Source organism: Palaemon carinicauda, chromosome 37, assembly GCF_036898095.1.
Source record: "Palaemon carinicauda isolate YSFRI2023 chromosome 37, ASM3689809v2, whole genome shotgun sequence".
NCBI classification, from domain to species: domain Eukaryota; kingdom Metazoa; phylum Arthropoda; class Malacostraca; order Decapoda; family Palaemonidae; genus Palaemon; species Palaemon carinicauda.
This window is the reverse complement of record NC_090761.1, coordinates 19,387,809-19,409,418: the sequence shown is the minus strand read 5'-3', so window position 1 is coordinate 19,409,418 and position 21,610 is coordinate 19,387,809. Positions and strand designations below refer to the sequence as shown.

The window sequence follows — 21,610 nt, the reverse complement described above, 5'->3', positions numbered from 1 at the left end:
ACGTTATAGTTGAATTATGCATTTTATATAAAAAAAAACATATTTATTACAGTGCAACTGTACACTTGATGGGCCGAGGAAGTAAAAAAATGTTTACCCCTTCGTTATAAAGATCCCAAAGTTTTGTTAACTTTTAGCGGATAATGTTTCGCTCCTCGTCTAACTAGACTTAAATTGTTTGCTGGAAAATTTCATCATGATTCCACATGAAGCCATCATAGAGTCCGATCATTTAGTTGATTGGGACTGGCAACGACTACACTGTTAAAAATTTGCATTAAAAAAAACGGTAAATGTCTGGCAATATTTATTCCAGGATTTTTACTGTTTTAAAAACGGTTGGAGTGATTTTGCGGTTACCAACGTGTAATAGATAATAAGAAAGTAAGGTAAAATTACGGTCGCCTGTATTCTACTGAAATACGGATGCGAACAGTATATTTTTACGGAGAATTTCTGATTAAAATTAGTGTTTTTTTTTTTTTTTACCAGTGTAGTTTAATGATATTTGTTCATAGCATATTTAATCAATGTATAACATTCAGGTCACTTCGCCTTTCGTGAAGTAAAGTTAGCTTCCGGTACCAAAGATTAATGAGGTATATGTAAAAAAAAAATGAAAATGATAATACTCGGCATATTGTACGTGGTACAGCATGAGAAACGTGGCTGATGACAGTGCGAAGTTAGGTTGGCTCTGAGAATTTGGTTGAACTCGGAGAGATGGCACAGGAGAGAGATATTATGGCCTGAATTCATTGATGCCCTATGCATCTTTTGGGTGCCAGAGGAATGAGTAATAAGTAAACGAAAAAAGAAATGTACACTTCATTCAATTCCGTTGAATAAGATATAAGATTGTCATGAAATTGTAATGTTGCTTATCGATAAACTGAAATTATGGCGATAGGTTGAATTCCATTTTAAGTATTTTTCCTGAATTCGACAGGATTAAATACAACAAAGACGGAATCAACTCTTATCCCTCTTTTTACGTCCAATAGTGCGAAGGCTTACTGTTTACACTTTGTTTCCATCGGTGCTGAGGTTCGAATCCTTGGCCGGGCAGAATTATTTATCATCAAAGGAAGTTCTGTCAAGGTCTGTGCTTCCATGGCAAAGTGAATTCGATATTGAAGTGTATTTGTGGATTATATAAAAAAATGAAAATCACGACTGTTTGTAAATATATGTACGATAATTATCGTACATATATTTACAAACACACACCCCTTTATATATGTATATGTATATATATACAGTATATATATATATATATATATATATACAGTATATATATATATATATATATATATATATGCGATTTGTAGGTGTGTTTAGGCTTTTGTATATGCATGTAATATTTATGTAATTAAACGAACACGTGTGTATGTGTATATATATACATATATATATATATATATATATATATATATCAGCAATATTAATTCATTGAAGCAACAGCAGAACGGACAGAATAGTATTTGTTTGTGTCTTAATAAATCCCGTGTTCCACAGATATGATGTGCTCAATGGGACCAACTCCACCGGCGTCTTTTTAGGTACCACAGAATTTGTTCCAGTTGTTGAAAGATATTCCATATATGAGGTAAGGCTTCACTTTATGGTTTGGTTATTTTATATATATATATATATATATATATATATATATATATATATATGTATACATATATATATATATATATATATATATATATATATATATATACATATATATATATGTATTATATATATATATATATATATATATATTATGTGTGAGTCTGAGTTGAATTGTTTGATGATTAATTTACGATTTTCTTTGTTATCGTTTTATATGCTCATGTATATTATGGTACATACAACTGAGGTTTCTTTTTTCTTACAGACAATCGAGGTAAGATGACATGATATTTCAATTGCCTTTAAATATTAAGATGTATTCAGATGGAACATACTTAGATATTCACGTTTATTGTTTGTATAACTAATATTTAACTAACATACATACATACATACATACAGTACATATATATATATATATATATATATATGTGTGTGTGTGTGTGTGTGTGTGCGTGTGTGAGAGAAGGTATACACATTACAGGTGTTACATATACACATATATAGTGATTTGCATTCAAAGAACAAATGAGATTGTGTACAGATACTAATAAATATCAGTGATAGTGATAACAGACCTTATTACTTTTATTATTATTATTATTATTATTTTTATTATAATCATTATTAGAAGCTAAGCTACAACCCTGATTGGAAAAGCAAGATGCTATAAGCCAAAGGCTCCAGCAGGGAACCTTACCTTATTGGCCTTATTTTTTGTTTGGGTTCCCCCAGGTCCCTCAGTGTGAGGCACCTCGTATATCCACCAGAGTTGCTAATGCATCTTCGGGTGTATTTTGCATCTTCCAGTCTTGGGAAGCAAAATAACAAGGAAATGAATACATTATAAGGGAGTAATATAACCAAAATGACATATTTTAAAATATGTAAAAACATTAGATTAGATCTTTTATATATAAACTATAAAAACTAAAAAAAAAAAGGTGAAAAAAATAAGATAGGAGAGCGTGCTCGAGTTTACCCTTAAGCAAGAGAACTCCAAGACAGTGAAAGACCATGGTACAGAGGCTATGGCACTACCCAAGACTTAGAGAACATTGGTTTGATTTTGGAGTGACCTCCTAGAAGAGCTTCTTACCATAGCTAAAGAGGCTCTTCTACCCTTACCAAGAGGAAAGGGACCACTGAACAATTAAAGTGCAGTTGTTAACCCCTTGGGTGAAGAAGAATTCTTTGGCAATCTCAGTGTTGTCAGGTGTATGAGGACAGAAAAGAATATGTAAAGAATATGCCAGATTATTCGGTTTATGTGAACCGTAACCAGAGAGAAGGATCCAAAGTAGTACTGTCAGGCCAATCAAAGGACCTAATATCTCTAGCGGTAGTAACCCAACAGGTGGCTGGTGCCCTGGCCAACCTGCGAAAAATTATGATGAAAAGGTAGATTGAAACTGCTACGATGATTTTATCGGTATAGAAGCAATGCTTTGGAAAAATATTTTTTTCCTTGGTAATAGGGTAGTTTCACTCAGGTCATCAGGTCACCATTATCTCTCGTGTATTTATGGCGGTAGAATTTATTCTCTAGTTACGTTGCATAACGTGGGACCTGACATTCTGTTGTTGTTTAATTCGGGCAGGTCTCTATAAAGCTTGTTCGGTCTCTATGGCTGATGATTAAAGATTTAGAAGAATTTCTGATATTGATCCGAAACAGAAATTACATATACGTTAGTTTTTCTGATTGGTTCTGCAAATTCTACACACACACATACGTGTGTATAGTTTTATATATATATATATATATATATATGTGTGTGTGTGTATATATATGTATATGTATATATATATATATATATATATATATATATATATATATATATATATATATAATTAAAGTGTAAAATCCACAGGAAACAGGAAAGAAAAAGATCAGGTACCAAGCGCTTGCGTGTATTATGTACACTTCTTCAGGGTACCCTGAAGAAGTGTACATAATACACGAAAGCTCTTGGTACCTGGTCTTTTCCTTTCCTGTTTCCTGTGGATTTTACACTTTCATATCTGTCACGTGCAGCTTTGTGACTGATAAGTAATATATATATATATATATATATATATATATATATATATGGTAGATAGATAGATAGATAGATAGATATAATAGCTTAGATATTGCAAATGAAACAGGGGAGAGTGGAGAGAAGACAATGGATTGGCTAGCTAAGAATATTTGCGAGTACGAACTTACCGAGTCACGGATTTTGGATTAGTAATCAAATCATTTGTTCAATGGAGGAGTATTTATAGGGAAATCCCTAAACGTGACAGGGTAAAATTTCATGAATATCATCGGATAAAGTTTATTAATATTTGCAGAAACTATGTTTAGAAATATTAAAGGAATTCATTCTCCTAACTCATATTTTTTTTTTTTTTAGTTTTTTTTCCTATATCATAAATATGATATTCCTTTTATAATTCTCCTTTGGCATTTTACACGAATTTCTGGTTTTTATTACTCTTTGATTTTAATCATTTCATTAGTTCTTACATCGCGTAAATGAGCTGACGATCACTTTCGTTTGGTGTAACAGCCTGCGACTTTTTAATTAAAAGAGACTGGATCTTTATTTCTTTCATTTGTTGTCGATAAATGGAATGTCATTTTTCCAGTAAGACAAATACAACTCTCTCTCTCTCTCTCTCTCTCTCTCTCTCTCTCTCTCTCTCTCTCTCTCTCTCTGTTGATCGAAATTGATCTATTTTTCATGTTCGTAAATTGTCATCAATTTCCTCCTCCTTACTTTAAATTTTCTTCTTTAACCCCTCTCTCTCTCTCTCTCTCTCTCTCTCTTTTGTTAATGCTGTTTCGTTTATTAGTAATGTTTTCCTTTTCAACTTTAATTTCATGATTTTTCTAGCACATCCTCTCTCTCTCTCTCTCTCTCTCTCTCTCTCTCTCTCTCTCTCTCTCTCTCTCCTCTCTGTGTGTTGATCAAATTTGATCTATTTTTCATGTTCGTAAATTGTCATCAATTTCCTCCTCCTTACTTTAAATTTTCTTCTTTAACCCCCCCCCTCTCTCTCTCTCTCTCTCTCTCTCTCTCTCTCTCTCTCTCTCTCTCTCTCTCTCTCTCTCTCTGTTGATCAAATTTGACCTATTTTTCATGTTCGTAAATTGTCATCAATTTCCTCCTCCTTACTTTAAATTTTCTTCTTTTATCTCTCTCTCTCTCTCTCTCTCTCTCTCTCTCTCTCTCTCTCTGTTGATCAAATTTGACCTATTTTTCATGTTCGTAAATTGTCATCAATTTCCTCCTCCTTACTTTAAATTTTCTTCTTTTATCTCTCTCTCTCTCTCTCTCTCTCTCTCTCTCTCTCTCTCTCTCTCTCTCTCTCTCTCTCTCTTTTGTTAATGATGTCTTGTTTATTAGTAATGTTTTCCTTTTCAACTTTAATTTCATGATTTTTTTAGCACATTCTCTCTCTCTCTCTCTCTCTCTCTCTCTCTCTCTCTCTCTCTCTCTCTCTCTCTCTCTTCTCTCTCTCTCTGTTGATAAAATTTGATCTATTTTTCATGTTCGTAAATTGTCATCAATTTCCTCCTTACTTTAAATTTTCTTCTTTAATCTCTCTCTCTCTCTCTCTCTCTCTCTCTCTCTCTCTCTCTCTCTCTCTCTCTCTCTCTCTCTCCCGCAACTTCTGTCTTTAATTGTGAACTTTTTCATTTATCCAGTCATCTGTGTTTGTGTATTTTATTTTACAAAATTCTGTTTTTGTAGAGAACCAATCAATTGTTTTTTCTATGTTTATGTGCATAAAGACCGCAGTTTCTCGTCCATTGTTACACTAATGGAGAATCCCGAAAGATATGCAATAAAAAGAAAAAAAAAAAAAGCTTCGCTAATGTCTTCAGACGAAGAAAAGAAAATATCTTGACCAATTCCCAGGAATGAATTTGTTCAAGTTCAAAACTTTTAAACCTATTTCCAAGACTTTGACAGTTCAACACTTGGACTTTTGCGCCTATTTCGAGTACTTCGCTGTTCTAGAGTTTACCAACAGAGACAATTGACGTTTCTATTAGGCAGTTTACGCCTTCGCTCACAACTATGCCGTTCAATTAACCGCCCCACAAAAGAGCTTCGAAGGTGGGGTAAGGGAACGAGGTTGCTCTTTCTGAGATCGTACGAAGGGGAGGAACTGGAGACGGGGCTGGTATTACAGCTCGAGAAGTAAACTCATTATGATTTTCCGTCACATTGTGCCAGCTCAAAGGGATCTCCAGCGGGCTAGTCGTGTATTAATGATTGCTCGAGGTTTAATTGTTCGTGGAAATGTTAACATGTGATGAGGCTCGGCTCTTACCCACTTCCAGAAAAACAAAAGATATTCATTTAGTCAGTGGAGTTTCCGAGGATTTCAAGTTATTTTATTATTTTGTTTCTTTGAAAAATTTCTATTATATTAGAATTGTTTTGCTGGCTTGGCTTACTATTTAGATTAAATTTTGGATAACAGCTTAAAAGTGAAGTTGTTTATCTGAGAAGGACGTAGTTGAAATAAAATAAAACGAATACTGTTATAATATTTTTTCCACTATAAACCCAATTGACTGGAAAGTCTGGAGGCAATTGAATAAATGAAAAAAAATAATCGGTTAAGATTATTAAGCTCTCTCTCTCTCTCTCTCTCTCTCTCTCTCTCTCTCTCTCTCTCTCTCTCTCTCTCTCTCTCTCTCTCTCTCGTTAGAAATAATCTGTTTGAGGCACGAGGTGAGGATAGCAAATTCGTCCATGCCAAGATTCTTGGGCAGGATGTGTTGTACTATGTTGTGGTATTTTTAGATTTATCTCATAAGTAGGTCTTTTAAACGCTGTTTAAATATTATTAGGGCATATTTGGTTTTATGGTTTTAAATTGACTTTCCTTTTATTCTTTATTTATAACAAATGATAACGGCGTCAATGATGTCTGGATGCCAGAAAATCAATCAATCAATATATATATATATATATATATATATATATATATATATATATATATATACATATACATATATATATACATATATATATATATATATGTATATATACATATATATACATATATATACATATATAAATATATATATATATATATATATATATATATATATATATACATATGTATAAATATATACAAATATATATATACATATATATATATATATATATATATATATATATATATATATATATATATATATATATATATACACCGTAACACGATAAACGTTTTCAAGAATAAGTTAGACAAAATCATAAGAATCTAAGTAATCAAACTAAATCGCTCTACCAAATAGCAGATGGAGTCTCCGCGGATGGACTAAAAAGTCTTTTGAGTCCTCTAATAAATCCTTGTAACTCTCTCTCTCCCTCTCTCTCTCTCTCTCTCTCTCTCTCTCTCTCTCTCTCTCTCTCTCTCTCTCTCTCTCTCTCTCTCTCTCTCTCCCTCCCGGCTAATTATACATTTTCATCCTCCCTCCTTCTGTTTGTGAGTATGCTTTGCCTCACAATATTACGTTTATCCCTGAGTGCCATTCATTTGTTTGTTGAATGCTTAGCGCACAAACGACCCTGGTGTCTTGACTATTGTGACATTAGAGAAGGAGGCTCAAAGCTCTACGCGATGCTAAGAGTTCTGCCCAAGCAAAGCTACGAAGCAGGAGAGAAGGAATGAGAAATTCGGACCATATCCAGGACTTTGTTTTTTCAGATTTTACCAGGACGTTTCACATTTGCCTACGAGAGACTGTTGAGACTTTTGTTTCGCAGTTTAAAGGTTTTAAAGGCCGCTCATGAATGGCAGAGGCAAGGGACAGTGACATTGCCCTATCTTACAGGACAATGCCCTAGAGACTGACCATATATACATATGATCAGCCCCTTCTCCACCCAAGTTAGGACCAAGAAGAGCCAGGCAATGGTTGCTGATGACTCAGCAAATAGGCCTATAGGCTCCCCCCCCCCAATCCTTAGCTCGCAAAATGGTGAGGTTGCAGCGACCAGAGGACATCACGAGTTTGAGCGGGACTCTAACCCCAGTCTGGCGATCACCAGTCAGGGATGTTACCACATCGGCCACCTCACCCGGGCCCTCAATGACTAGAAGGGCGTTGTACTTTCAAGTACCATATGAGGGAGAGTGATTACCAACGGGGTGATGTGGTCCTTTCATTTACCATATGATTTGGGGAGGATCTCGAGAAGGGATTGCTATTCTACCTCGAGAAATGATGATTGCCCTGTGGTTTAATTGGCCGTGGAAATGTAATCATAGGGGGCGTCTCGTCTGTCGTCCACTTTTCGAAAAAGAAAAAGGGAAACCTTTGTCTGCGATACCTGTGGCGCCTGTTACTTGTTAAATGTCAATCTTTCACTCAAGTCTCAGAGAGATGAGATGCAGTATTTGTTAGATCTTTTTTGTTATTATTATTATTATTATTGTTATTGTTATTATTACTCTTATTATTATTATTATTATTATTATTATTATTATTATTATTATTATTGTTATTATCATTATTATTATTACAATTTTTTGTTATTATTATTATTATTATTATTATCATTGTTATTACTCTTTATTATTATTATTATTATCATTATTATTATTATTGTTATTACTCTTATTATTATTATTATTATTATCATTATTATTATTATTATATATTATTATTATTATTATTGTTGTTGTTATTATTATTATTATTATTATTATTATTATTATTACAAGCTAAGCTATAACCTTAATAAGAATGGGAAGATGGTATAATCCTAAGGGCTCCAACAGGGGAAAAATAGCCCAGAGATGAAAGGAAACAATGAAAATAAATGAAATACAAGAGAAGTAATAAACAATCAAAATAAAATATTTCAAGAACGTTAACAACATTGAATTAGATTGTACATTATCATCTCTTTAGACTGACACGAATTGTTTTGACTTGTTACTTCACCTGACTTAAATTTGATTTTAAGATTTTTTACAGACCGACTTTATGCGATGAAATTTCAGAAACTATCAATTTTGCAGATGCCATAAGCAAAATCGTTTTATAAATTCAGTAGGTTAAATATCTGATTCTGGCACCTTTCAAATGTTAGTGATTGTTGGAAAACGAACAATTTTGAGGTTATATACAAATCACAAATAAATTATCTCTTGGTTTAATCAAGAATTCAGTTTGCCTTGCCGAGTAATCAGATCTTATATTTTGTGAAAAAAGAAAAAGTGCTCCAAGTTTTTTCTTTTATGAGATAAAGATATTCTCATAACTTTTCTTATAGCAAAAAGCAACTTCATCATACTTCCTGTCAAAAATTAATGAAAGTGATAAACCGTAGGAAAAGATATATATTTTCCTCCTAAGAAAGTCTTACTTAGATCCTGGAGATGATGGCAAAACAGAGGATGTTATCATTTACTTCATCTCGGCTTCAATCTTATGATCTCGGGTTATACAACCTTAGTTTCGGCGCTCCGCTACGAAAAGTTTAATATTAAAAATGTTTTTGAGAGTTCCCTGATTCTCTAAAGGTTTGAAGGAACTCAATAAAAAAAACATCGCCATTACAACGATTAGACGGACGGGGAGGCCCCCTGGTGGGGGGTGTGGGGTTTGGTTGGATAGTTATGAACCCTGTATCTTGAAGGGAATGATGTATATATTTTAGCTATGAACCGTGTAGCATAAAGGACATGATTTATAGATTTTGCAGTTCTCTAATAGTACTAATCTGTATTTATACAGGCATACAACTCCTTTATATTATATATATATATATATATATATATATATATATATATATATATATATATATATATAATTATATATATATATATATATGTGTGTGTGCCTTTAATTTATAAAAACTTGCCACCAGATCCTATACCGCACGTGTTTCATACATGCTGGTGCACTGACGTTATTGCTATTTTTTTTACCTTTCGCTCTTCCAGCACTGATAATAGAAACTAGTTTAAGCTTGCTATCTTGCGGGCTGCCAACGCAACAGCCCGGGTCTTGCTCTTTAAGCAAGGCATTCTAAAACGAACGAACGAAGCTTGCTATCGCATGTTTTATACTGTTTGAAGTGTGTGTCATTCTTGCTCCCAACTGTCTGTATAAAAGCTCGTTGTCATGTTGAATAAACTACTCTTACATTCACCTCGCTTCTCTGGTAGTACCTAACAACTACCTTGCACATTCCATTATCCCTAGCTATCATAATTATTTCTACTGATGGTTTATAATTTCCCTGGGCAAGGACTCGGAGGTTTCCAGATAGAGCCAATAACATGTTTAGTTTCTTCTCATTCTGGAAGCTTATAACGTTTTCTTGAGCAACATTTCATGGTTGATTCATCGTCTTTTACTATTACTGTTACGACCCCAGCAACAACCTCTACTACTATTAGTGCGTCTACTCTTTTATTGATATAGCTTACGGAAACCTCACTCATGAGCTTTTAAGTAGCTCAAAGGCCGCTCATGAATGGCAGAGGCAAGGGACAGTGACGTCGTCCTAGCAAGCAGGGTAATGCCCTTGAGACTGACCATATTTATATATGATCAGCGCCCAAGCCCCCTCTCCACCCAAGCTAGAACCAGGGATGGCCAGGTAATGGCTGCTGGTGACTTAGTAGGTAGGCCTGTAGGTTACCCCCAACCCCCCCCCCCATCCTTTGCTCACAAGGATGGTGAGGATGCAGCCACTAAAGGAACTAATGAGTTTGAGCAGTTCTCGAACCCAGTCTGGCGATCACGAGTCAGGAACGTTACCAATAGACCACAACAATTGAGTATAGTATTTGTGCTGCTTCCATTGATGATGGTACTTACTTATTCTTCTTTATTTTAAGGGCTGCTTTTCTAGTCCAATGCAGCAAGGGAACACTACTCTCTACAAAGCCTTCACAGTCATTTTATCATATTCGTTCGAAAGGATTCAACATTTCACAAGAAAGAGAAGAAAATAAGAGAATAAACCACAAGCAGAGTAATCAATTAGCAAGCTTATAAGAAATAGAAAAAACGAAAAGAACAAACCACGAGCAGAGTAATTGAATAGAAAGCTTACATGAAATAGAAGAAACGAAGAGAACAAAACACAAGCAGAGTGATTAAATATCAAATTTACAAGAAATAGAAGCGAATAGAGCAAGCCACGAGCTGAGTAATTAAATAACAATCTTACACGAAATAGAAGAAACGAAGAGAAGAAACTACGAGCAGAGTAATTAAATAGCAAGCTTACACGAAAGAAGAAACGAAGAGAATAAACCACGAGCAGAGTGATTAAATAGACGCATATGATAGAATTGCAATATAAAAGAGAAGATTGGTAATACAATACGTCAATTAGTGTTTCTGTGTTCTGGATAATTACCAAGGTTAATTTTGCCTTAATTAAAAATGCACGATTAAGGCATGGATAAATGTATTAAGTGAAATCTGTTGAAATATTGACCTCATAAAAATATGTGATTTGATTACCGCTTGATCGCTCATTAATAAATCAATTAAATAGAAAAGCAGTGGGAGAAATTACCGAATTTTTCTAATAATAATAATAATTATTATTATTATTATTATTATTATTATTATTATTATTACAAGCTAAGCTATAGCCCTAGTTAGAAAAATAAGATGCTATAAGCCCAAGGGCTCCAACAGGGGAAAATGGCCCAGTAAGGAAATGGAACAAACGAAATAAATAACCTACATGAGAAGTAATGAACAATCGAAATAAAATACTTCAAGAACAATGATAACATTGAAATATAAACTATAAAAAAATAAAAACAAGAGGAAGAGAAATTAGATAAAATAGCGTGTACCCTCAAGCAAGAGAACACTACCTCAAGACAGTGGACGGCCATGGTACAGAGCTATGACACCATATGAATCAAATAACTGACTGGTGAGGTTTTTTTAACAAGTACCTTTCCATTGTACATAGAGTATGGTTCAGGGATTGTTATATATCGTCTGTATTCAATGTGGTAACAAGTTGTCGAATCGAATCAGTTGTATTGCCGCTTGAGTGCACTTTGTGTAAGGATGGGTTGGCATCATAACGGGTTAGGAGAGGCTGCCCTGCTACACTAGGCAATGTATTAAGGTAGGTCGTGGTAGGTAATACCAGTCAGTCGGGATCTTCCGCTTTCTACAAATACTTTTTTTTTTTTTTTTTTTTTTTTTTTTTTGTATATATATGATTAAGGGATATTATTTGGCCATTCCCAACAATACATAATATACCCAACCAAACAGACACTAACAAGGTAATATCCACTCTGCCGACATGGAGGATTTTAGTAAGATTGATTGATTGATTTTGAGATTTCTGGATTAGAAAACCATAGGAAGCTGTCATTATCAAGGCTTCAAATAGATCTTAAATGATTAGTGGCAAAACATTTGATGATTATTGCTTATGTTGACATTTAGAGCATACATTTATTAAATTTTTGGCATTTAATATACGCATTTGTGTTCGATCTTGTTTTAAGTGTTAAATTTGAATTATCCACAGTATGTTACCATAGCCTGTGTACAATATTATTCCACTGTTTTGGATTAGAGTTCTCTTGCTTGAGGGTACACTCGGGGACACTTTTCTATCTTATCTCTCGTCCTCTTGGTTTTTTGAAGTCTTTGTAGTTTCTATATGAAGGATCTATTTTGGTGCTGTTGCTGTTCTTTAAATTTTTTATATGGTTCATTGCTTCTCATGTACTTTTATTTATTTCCTTTCCTCGCTGGACTATTTTCCCTGTTGGGTCCTTTGGGCTTATAGCATCCTGCTTTTCCAACTAAGGTTGTAGCCTAGCAATTAATAATAATGATAATAATGAAGAAGGTATGTACTCTCCAGCTTGTAATGATCCAACGTCGAGTTGTGTTGATACATTGTCTCAATTAGAGCGGAGGAATTATCCGTGTATCTTAAAAGTAAAGCTATGCAAATCACTATAAACATAAGGAACGCTATTTGTTTTGTTGAAGATATATATAAACATAAGGAACGCTATTTGTTTTGTTGAAGATATATATAAACATAAGGAACGCTATTTGTTTTGTTGAAGATATATAAATAAACTCTAGTTCCATCGGTAAACAAAATCTATCGGAACTAAGAGGAACCCTTTGGATGCCACACAAAGGAACATCTAAAGAAATAATAGAGCAAAGACAAGCCTCGCGTTATAGCTCTCACAGATTAGAAGAGGATTATATTAGTGTCCTTGAGGGAAAAGATCGTTCACAGTCAATTCTCTCAGAGAGAGAGAGAGAGAGAGAGAGAGAGAGAGAGAGAGAGAGAGGTTGGGGCTATTATTTAGATACAAGTACTAGTAGCAGGAACGTTTCCAGGTGCCCCCATCAAAGATTGGAAGATTGGAACAATAGGAAGGTAGAATTGAAGAGACTTCTTCAGACAATCAAAGTCGAGACCCCTTTTCCTTTGTGTCACGGTTAGGCACATTCGTCAACAAGACGACACATACACAACTCCCCCCCCCCTCCCTTTAAATCTCGGCTTCCTCTTTCTTCCAAACCATTAAAAAAAGAAATGATTTCACTGTATCTACTGGATTCTCAGGGCGATGAATTTGAACAATCCCTTTTTTGGCTATACGAACAAGAGGTCCTCAAGTAACAATAGAAGGAGAGGACTTGAGACAATGTATCACATCTCCCTAATGGTGATTAACCTGTTATTGAATTGAAGGGGGAGAAAGAAAGATCAAATTATTCTTACATATGGAAGAAATAAAAAAGCAAGATTTCGATTATATGTTTTCTTCTAATATGTTTGATTGTAAACAAATATGCATGCGGTTATACAAGGACATGTAAAGACAGAAAACCGTGTTCTCGTTTCGGATACTCAATTTGGAGTTCTTCTTCACTGGGTATTTATTCAACTTCATAGTTTAACATTAAAATCAATAAAGAATTTTTCTTTCTTTAAATCAAACCGAGGTATACGGCATAATGTGACTATGAAATATACTCGTAAGCTAGATTCTATTCTCTGATATAAAGATGGTTAACAGATGAAAGTTAGAAGTCTGTCAATTTTTATTCGGGCTCTATAAATATTTTGGAACTCTAGTTAACACAGGACATTAATAGAAGAATAATAGTTTTAGTATACTAATTAACTTTTAAAGACTTAATTAGTAATTAGTAAATTCATCCTTATATTTAGTTTTCATTTATGATATTTAATGTGTTATTGCAATGGCTATGTTGAAATTACGTACTTAATTTTTTATTGATTAAGTCTGTGGGCAGTTTCGCTTCTGAGCATTTTTGCAATAAGAAATAATATTCTAACTGTTGTTGTCAGAAACAAATATTCGTGTCAAGTCAACAGGAGCCTGTGGAACGAAGCGACATCGCCGGATTTTGGCTTAACGTGAGTCATCTTTGGCTCTGGGTAAAATTAGTTGTCTTTCTGATTGTTCTAGAGACACTCTAACAATCGGATCGTAATGTCACTTTCTAACAATGTCTTTTACACATGGAAGAAATAATTGTCTTGGTTTTACTAAGTTTATGCGTAACTTGGATTGTAATAAGTTTCAGCAATACCATCGTAGTGTTACTTCCTAACAATGTCTTTTACACTGGGAGAAATTATTGTCTTGGTTTTACTAAAGGTTTATGAGTAAATTAGATTGTAATAAGTTGATATAATCTGTTCGTAGTGTTACTTTCTAACAATGTCTTTTACACGGGGAGAAATTATTGTCTTGGTTTTACTAAAAGTTTATGAGTAAATTGGATTGTAATGCTATTTTTCCTTAGAGGAGATTTGTCGTGATTGTGCTAACCGTTTCCTTGCCTTGAATTTGAATTTTTTTACAAATGTAGTGATATGAATTTCCCACGGAAGATGGTGTATTTTCCTAAATGATCAATTTTGTGTTTGTAGTTCTTGAAATATTTTGAGTTCTACCTCAGAAACGTGTAGTGGAACTTGTATAATTCGCTTCTTGTGTTTGTTAATGTTGCCAACTAATACTTTTTTTTACTTCTAACATGAAAAGGTAACCGTAATAAATATATAATTTGCAAGTCATTTTATAAAACTTTAGCATGAATTACCTTTTTCGGCTTCAAGTGTATGGGGACAGAGGAGAATCTGTAAAGAATAGGCCAGACAATTCGGTGTATATGTAGACAAAGGGAAAGTGAACAGTGACAGGGAGAGAAGGATCCAATGTAGTACAGTCTGGGTAGTCAAAGGACCCCATAACTCTAGCGGTAGTATCTCAACTAGTGATTTTTCATGAAATATCGTACCATAGTTTAATTCAAGCAATGAAATGTCTTATTGATTTACATTAGGATCTTCATTCTAGGCTCAGATCACGAAAAAATAGTCTTAGCGGTTTGGCATGTAATCTTTCAAGATGGTATAGATCCTGCAATAAATGATAATAATATTTTTTTTTTTTTTTATTACATGGATTGAACCCAACTAAGAGTTATTCTATCCGTTTGTTTTAGTATCCTACAGCTTACTAATCAGGTACTGGATAATCTTGGCGATTGTTTCATGATCTTACACTTTGGTTTAGAGCCAGCAATGAATATATGTAGTTTTGGGGGAATCTTCAGGCCTGCTTTGGACACAACACTCTGGAAAACTAGTGATAGTTTTGGAATATTGTCTTAGTTTTTTATCAAAAATTGAATTATTCTTGTGAATTGTCTTGGATCATATACCCTTGGGTCGATCCAATAATGGGATCTCGAGTCATTTGTCTTGGGATCCTACTCCAAGGTTTGGAACTTGGAATAAAGACCTCTAGAGATGTGATTCATTTTGGAATCATACTGCCTGATGTTGATCCAAGTGTAAAAAATCTAGATGATTTGTTTTAGGACCGGACTTCCTGCTTTGCAATACAATCTTTGTAACCAGCAATAATGTATCATGGTGATTTGCCGTAGTATCTTACGCCATGACTGTAGAGCCAACAATACCAAATGCTAGTGATTTCCCTTTTGGTGGTGCACGTGCTATGAACTAACAGAGAAGCTAAATAATCTGCCTTGGGATACTCATGTTGAAAACTAACCGTTAGGAATCCTGGGTATTTTCATTGGAATATTAAGAAGTGATTTTAATTCAAAAGTAAATGGGTCCTTCAGTTTTGAGAGGCACCCTTCAACCAAATGAATTTATTTTAAACTGAATCTTACGTCAGTTTAGAATAGAAAAAATCGTGGAACAAAGATTTTTTTTTTTTATTGAATGTAAACTCATGTTATTAGTATTTCTTTTGACATTTAAAAGCCATTAGTAAGAGAAATCTCTCTGTGGACGTGTTCATTGAGCATCGCACTACCTATTCAAGGTGCCAAACTGATGTTTTCCTGTTTAACACGATTCTTTGATAACAGAAATATAACATTCGTGATATAACAGGCAATTTAATATGTGTTTATACTAATGGTTCATGTTTGTACTAGTAATTTAATATATTTAAAGGAGTGATTTCGTATAATTATAAGGTAATGATTTAACATGTTTATATTTCCGAATATGTTTTCTATTATATGTGAAATTTCCTTCGTTTGCAAAGATACATTTGAAGAGATATACTTAGCTTGTTTGTCTTCTCTCTTTTCGTTCTTTATCATATTTTACTTTCTTTTATAACTGACTTCATTTTATTTTCTTGAATAAATATTTCATTGAGTTTTATTTTGCCTAAAATTCCAGCTGGCAAAACCTATGATTATTCTAACAATATAACAATATCTCCCTTCTGTCTTCTTACCCGCCAACCCAGGTGATCCTGATTGCAGTATTCGCGGGGTTCCTTTCAATAGCCACTCTGCTCGGGAATCTCATGGTAATGATAAGCTTCAAGATTGACAAACAGCTGCAGACCATAAGTAACTACTTTCTTTTCTCGCTGGCGGTGGCTGACATCACCATCGGGTAAGATATGTTGATTAGTTTTTTTATTAGTTTAACTATCGGCTGAAGATGATCAAAACTTAATGCATGAATATTTTAGTAACAAACAGCTTTAAGATAGATCCTCCTTTGGTATTTTGATTAGATGGTGACTTTGTGAAATGTATATGTAGTTATTTACACCCATGATGATTTCGTGGAAATTGATGTTTGTTCGTTGGGTAAATATGAATGTGAGTGTTTTATGCGTATTCATTTTAATTGAGTGATTTTGCAGCGCCACTGTCTGTTTTACTATCTGGTTGTATGGTGAATAGTGTATATACAGTATATACTGTATATATAATATATATATATATATATATATATATATATATATATATATATATATATATATAATATTGTACCGTATATATTAATATGTATTTACAGTGTATTTATATATATATATATATATATATATATGTATTTATATATATATGTTTATATATATATATATATATATATATATATATATATATATATATATGTGTGTATGTATGTATGAATATATGTTTATATATGTGCGTGTGTTTGTGTCGACTATTATCATTTTTCTAGAGCAATCCTCTGATGTTTGAGATGGTTTAATGTTTAAATTGGTTATACCAATAATATATACACATATATATGTGTCTGTATGTATGTATGTAATATATATAAAGACATAAGAATAGCTTTGTATATTTATGTATATATACAGTATATATATATATATATATATATATATATATATATAGAGAGAGAGAGAGAGAGAGAGAGAGAGAGAGAGAGAGAGAGAGAGAGAGAGAGAGAGAGAGAGATGCGTGCGTGTCCGTATCTTTCTGTGTCTGTATGTTTCTATATGAGGAGTATTAAATATCTAGACATTAATGAATAATTGAAGTTGAGATTCACTTTCATTCCAAGTTATGTAAAACACCTACACTCTTTCAAGAAACCAACCGACCCAGTGCATAATAGCCTTGTCAGAAATATTGTATTTAATTGTTTTACCTGTTTTTTCAGATGCACTGTAGTATGCTACTCCATTGTCTTCTTTCAGGCTCGTATCAATGCCTCTTTTTACCTTGTACACGCTAATGGGTTACTGGCCCCTGGGTCCTCTCGTCTGCGACACCTGGTTGGCACTTGATTACCTGGCATCGAACGCCTCTGTTCTGAACCTTCTCATCATATCCTTCGATCGGTACTTCAGGTAGGTCACGTGGGGCTCTCTTCTTCTCTGTTCAGTCGATTCTGGCGATCTTTAAATTTCCGTCTGGTATTTTTTAATTTTCAGAAATGTAATGTGGGCAATATCCAGTTATAGCTAGGATTCAGTATTTATTTTTTTCCGAAAACTAATGTTGGCAATATCCTAATTATATTATTATTATTATTATTATTATTGTTGTTGTTGTTGTTGTTGTTGTTGTTGTTGTTGTTGTTAATACAAGCTAAGCTACAACCCTAGGTGAAAAAGCAGCATGCTATAAGCTCAAGGGGCCATGGTACAGTGGCTATGGCACTACCCAAGACTGGAGAACAATTGTTTAATTTTAGAGTGACCTTCTCCTAGATGAACTGCTTACCATAGCTAAAGAGTCCTTTCTACCCTTGCCAAGAAGAAAGTAGCTAGAATTTAATATTTATTTTTTGAATGATAACACATATGCGCTCGTATCACTCCACCCATCTATGAATGGTTACCTTCGTCTACTGCCGTGATGTAACGTCTTGAAACTTTTTGAGAAACTAAATATCAGTGATTAAATAAAGGTAGAGAATGTCTTTACATGAGTAAGCTCATCCCAAAAGTCTTGTTCAGAGGTAGATATCCAGGACCATCGGTTCTAAAGGGGAAATATATTCAAAGACTGTAGGTTGAGAGATGGTTCAGTTAGTTTTGAGTTAGATTGATTTTGTAGAAAAAGGGGTAGACGATAACCAGGTAATAGGGTTGGAAAGGAGAAGAATCCTATGAAGGAATGGATAGATATTATTATTATTATTATTATTATTATTATTATTATTATTATTATTATTATTATTAGCTAAGCTACAACTTTAGTTAGAAAAACAGTGACATTCTAGGACATGGAGTTATTAGAAAGGAAAAGTTCATTAGCTAGGATGCGAGAGTGTGTGTACTTGATAGTCTTGTGTGAAGGACGTTTAATGTGCTGCTGGTGAAACATACGTAGGTGTATTATTATTATTATTATTATTATTATTATTATTAAAAACTAAGCTATAACCCTAATTGTTAAAGCAAGATACTATAAGCCCAAGGGCTGCAACAGGGAAAAATAGCCCAGTGAGGAAAGAAAACTAGGAAATAAAGTATATGAGCAATAATGAACAATTAAAATTAAATATTTTTTCAACATTAAAATAGACCTTTCTTATATAAACTTAAAAAAACAAAACTTTAAATTGGATGGGAACATTGTGGTGTACTATACAGGCAGTTCATAGACGTTTTATTTGTTTGACGTTGGTCTTTTTTCTTCATGAAAAGCAACCCTTTTGGTAACACTAGACACGGTTAAATGTTAAAAACACGGAGAGAAGTTTTTTTTTTCCTCCCATTAAGATCTGACCAGTATATCATCATCATCTCCTCCTACGCCTATTGACATAGATGGATGAATAAGTGGACCACTATATACCCAAATATAAAGCTCCCGATTGTTTTCAGTGAAGCTTCCTGGAATATTGGACTAATTGCCATAGAAATATTTAGTAGATTTTTATATAAAATATCTGTGGAACCAGGTGATTTATTTCTTTATTTATCGATTTAATTTCTTATATATATATTAGTGGTACTTTGGCGGAAATGTGTTCATAGTCCTTCCGACTGTTTTTTGTTATATAATCATGCTTTCCAGTGCCCATAGTTTATTCTATAGCATTATATGTAATGTATTAAAATTATACAATTATGTTCATCTAGTCATATAGCCCATGGTCTGATTCTTGGAGAAATCATGCTGTACACTTTTGTTTTCCCGTAATTTTACGATCGCTGAATCTTTTTTTTTCGTTTCTAATGTTTGAATTATTATGTGGCCTCATTCACAATTTGTTGGGTATTGAGGGCCATGCTTTTGTTTATTCTAGTATGTACAAATTATGAAAGAATCTCTATGACATTTATTTAGCTTAAATGGGATTCAATGATGCTTAAAGATATGGTGGCCTATTAGAAACGTCCCTGGCTGGTGATCACCGAGCTGTTGTTGGAGTCCTGCTCTGATTCGTTAGTTTCTTGTGTTGTCTGCAACCTCACCATCTATGTGAGCTAAGGATGGGGTTATTTCTACATTCTGAGTTATGAGCGGACATTCCCTGGTCCTCCCTGGTCCTAGGTTGGGTTGAAAGGGGTCTTGGGCGCTGATCATAACTAAAATGGTTAGTCTCAAGGGCATTGTCTTGCTTGCTGGGCATTGTCACTGTCCCTTCCCCTGCCGTTTATTAGCGGGCTTTAAAAAATATATATATGCTCATGAGTTAAGAAAACGAACAGAATGCAGGGATCACGTAACGAGGTATATTTTTTTTATTTTATTTTGTGTGTGTGTGTGTTTGTTTGTGTGTGTGTGTGCTACAAACGGGAAAGTCTGTATACACAATAAAACTTGAGTGGGAGCCAGAGAATAGATTTTATTAGTCTTGATTGATTTCTGTATTGATCATGAGCATCGAATAGAAAAGGCTGGAAATGATGTTTCAGTCTTTTTCTAGGTGAATGGACAACGTGTAAGACCATGAAAAATGAATAATATAAGTACGTTTTTCTTATTATTTTTTATTATTCCCAAAAGCTCAGAACATAATACGAGACTGTTTTACTTGCCATTCAAGTAGGAAAGTTGATATTTTCAAGTGCCATATCTGAATGTTTTCACTTACGGGCGTCATTGACTGCTATATGATGCGACAGAAAATATGAAATGAATTGTTCATACATCAAAATAGTTTTCATTAAGATGAGTGGAAAATTCTCAGAGTAGATGAAAATAAATCTCGTTAGAGGATTTATGCCAATAAATAAAGTGGGGTAAATTATTATTATTATTATTATTATTATTATTATTATTATTATTATTATCACTAGCTAAGCTACAACCCTAGATGAAAAGCAGGAAGTTATAAGGCCAAGGGCTCCAACAGGAAAAAATAGCCCAGTAAAGGAAGGAAACATGGAAATTAATAAACTAGAAGAGAAGTAATAACAATCAAAATGAAATATTTTAAGATCATTAACAGCATTACATTAGATCTATCATAAATAACCGAGAATTATTTCAAATAAACAGGAAGCAATTAGTGACAAGAGCCAGTGGACCAAAAGTACACGAGAAAATCTTGCTATAAAATATGCATTGGTGAATGACTATGATTTTTTTTTATATAGAATAGAAAAATAAGATTGGGAACCTTGGCGTTAACTGTAAATCTATTTTGACAGTGTTTTTGGAAAATTCTTTATTTTCAAAAATTATATTGGTATATAAGTTAGAAATCTAAATTGCTTGTACGTCATACTAATTAGATTATTAAAACACGTTTCCAAGTAACTACAGGAAAGTTATTTATCACATCTTAAGGCTGAAGTTAAAATCTGGCAGAAAGTGTTTCCTGAGTTTAAGTGGAATTTTTACAAGTTTCATAGAAAACGGGACAAGTAAGGTGTTTGACCTAATGCTAGTGATTCATCTCTCTCTCTCTCTCTCTCTCTCTCTCTCTCTCTCTCTCTCTCTCTCTCTCTCTCTCTCTCTCTGTATTGTTGGGGTTACTAAGGGATCTTTGCAGCCACGCCCACTTTTTAACTTTCTACTTTACGCGCTTTCCTGTTTCCTGTCTTCCATCTAGCTTTCCAACCTCTTCTAACTTCAACTTTTTAATGCACATCGGTGCTGAATGTCCTACCCAGGGCGCGTAATTGGTTTTATGGAGAAAAACAAATCTTTCCAGATAACCATTACTCCCATCTCCTATTT

At 33.7% G+C, this 21,610-nt stretch overlaps 1 protein-coding gene across 1 annotated transcript in view; it reads left to right on the top strand.

Moving 5' to 3' along the window:
- Positions 1 to 21,610, top strand: part of mAChR-A (muscarinic Acetylcholine Receptor, A-type) — a 476,079-nt gene that overhangs the window by 339,332 nt on the left and 115,137 nt on the right. The window contains 3 exon segments of the mRNA XM_068360814.1: positions 1,519 to 1,609; positions 16,450 to 16,601; positions 17,665 to 17,817. Of these exon segments, the coding sequence (XP_068216915.1) occupies positions 1,519 to 1,609; positions 16,450 to 16,601; positions 17,665 to 17,817 (396 nt within the window).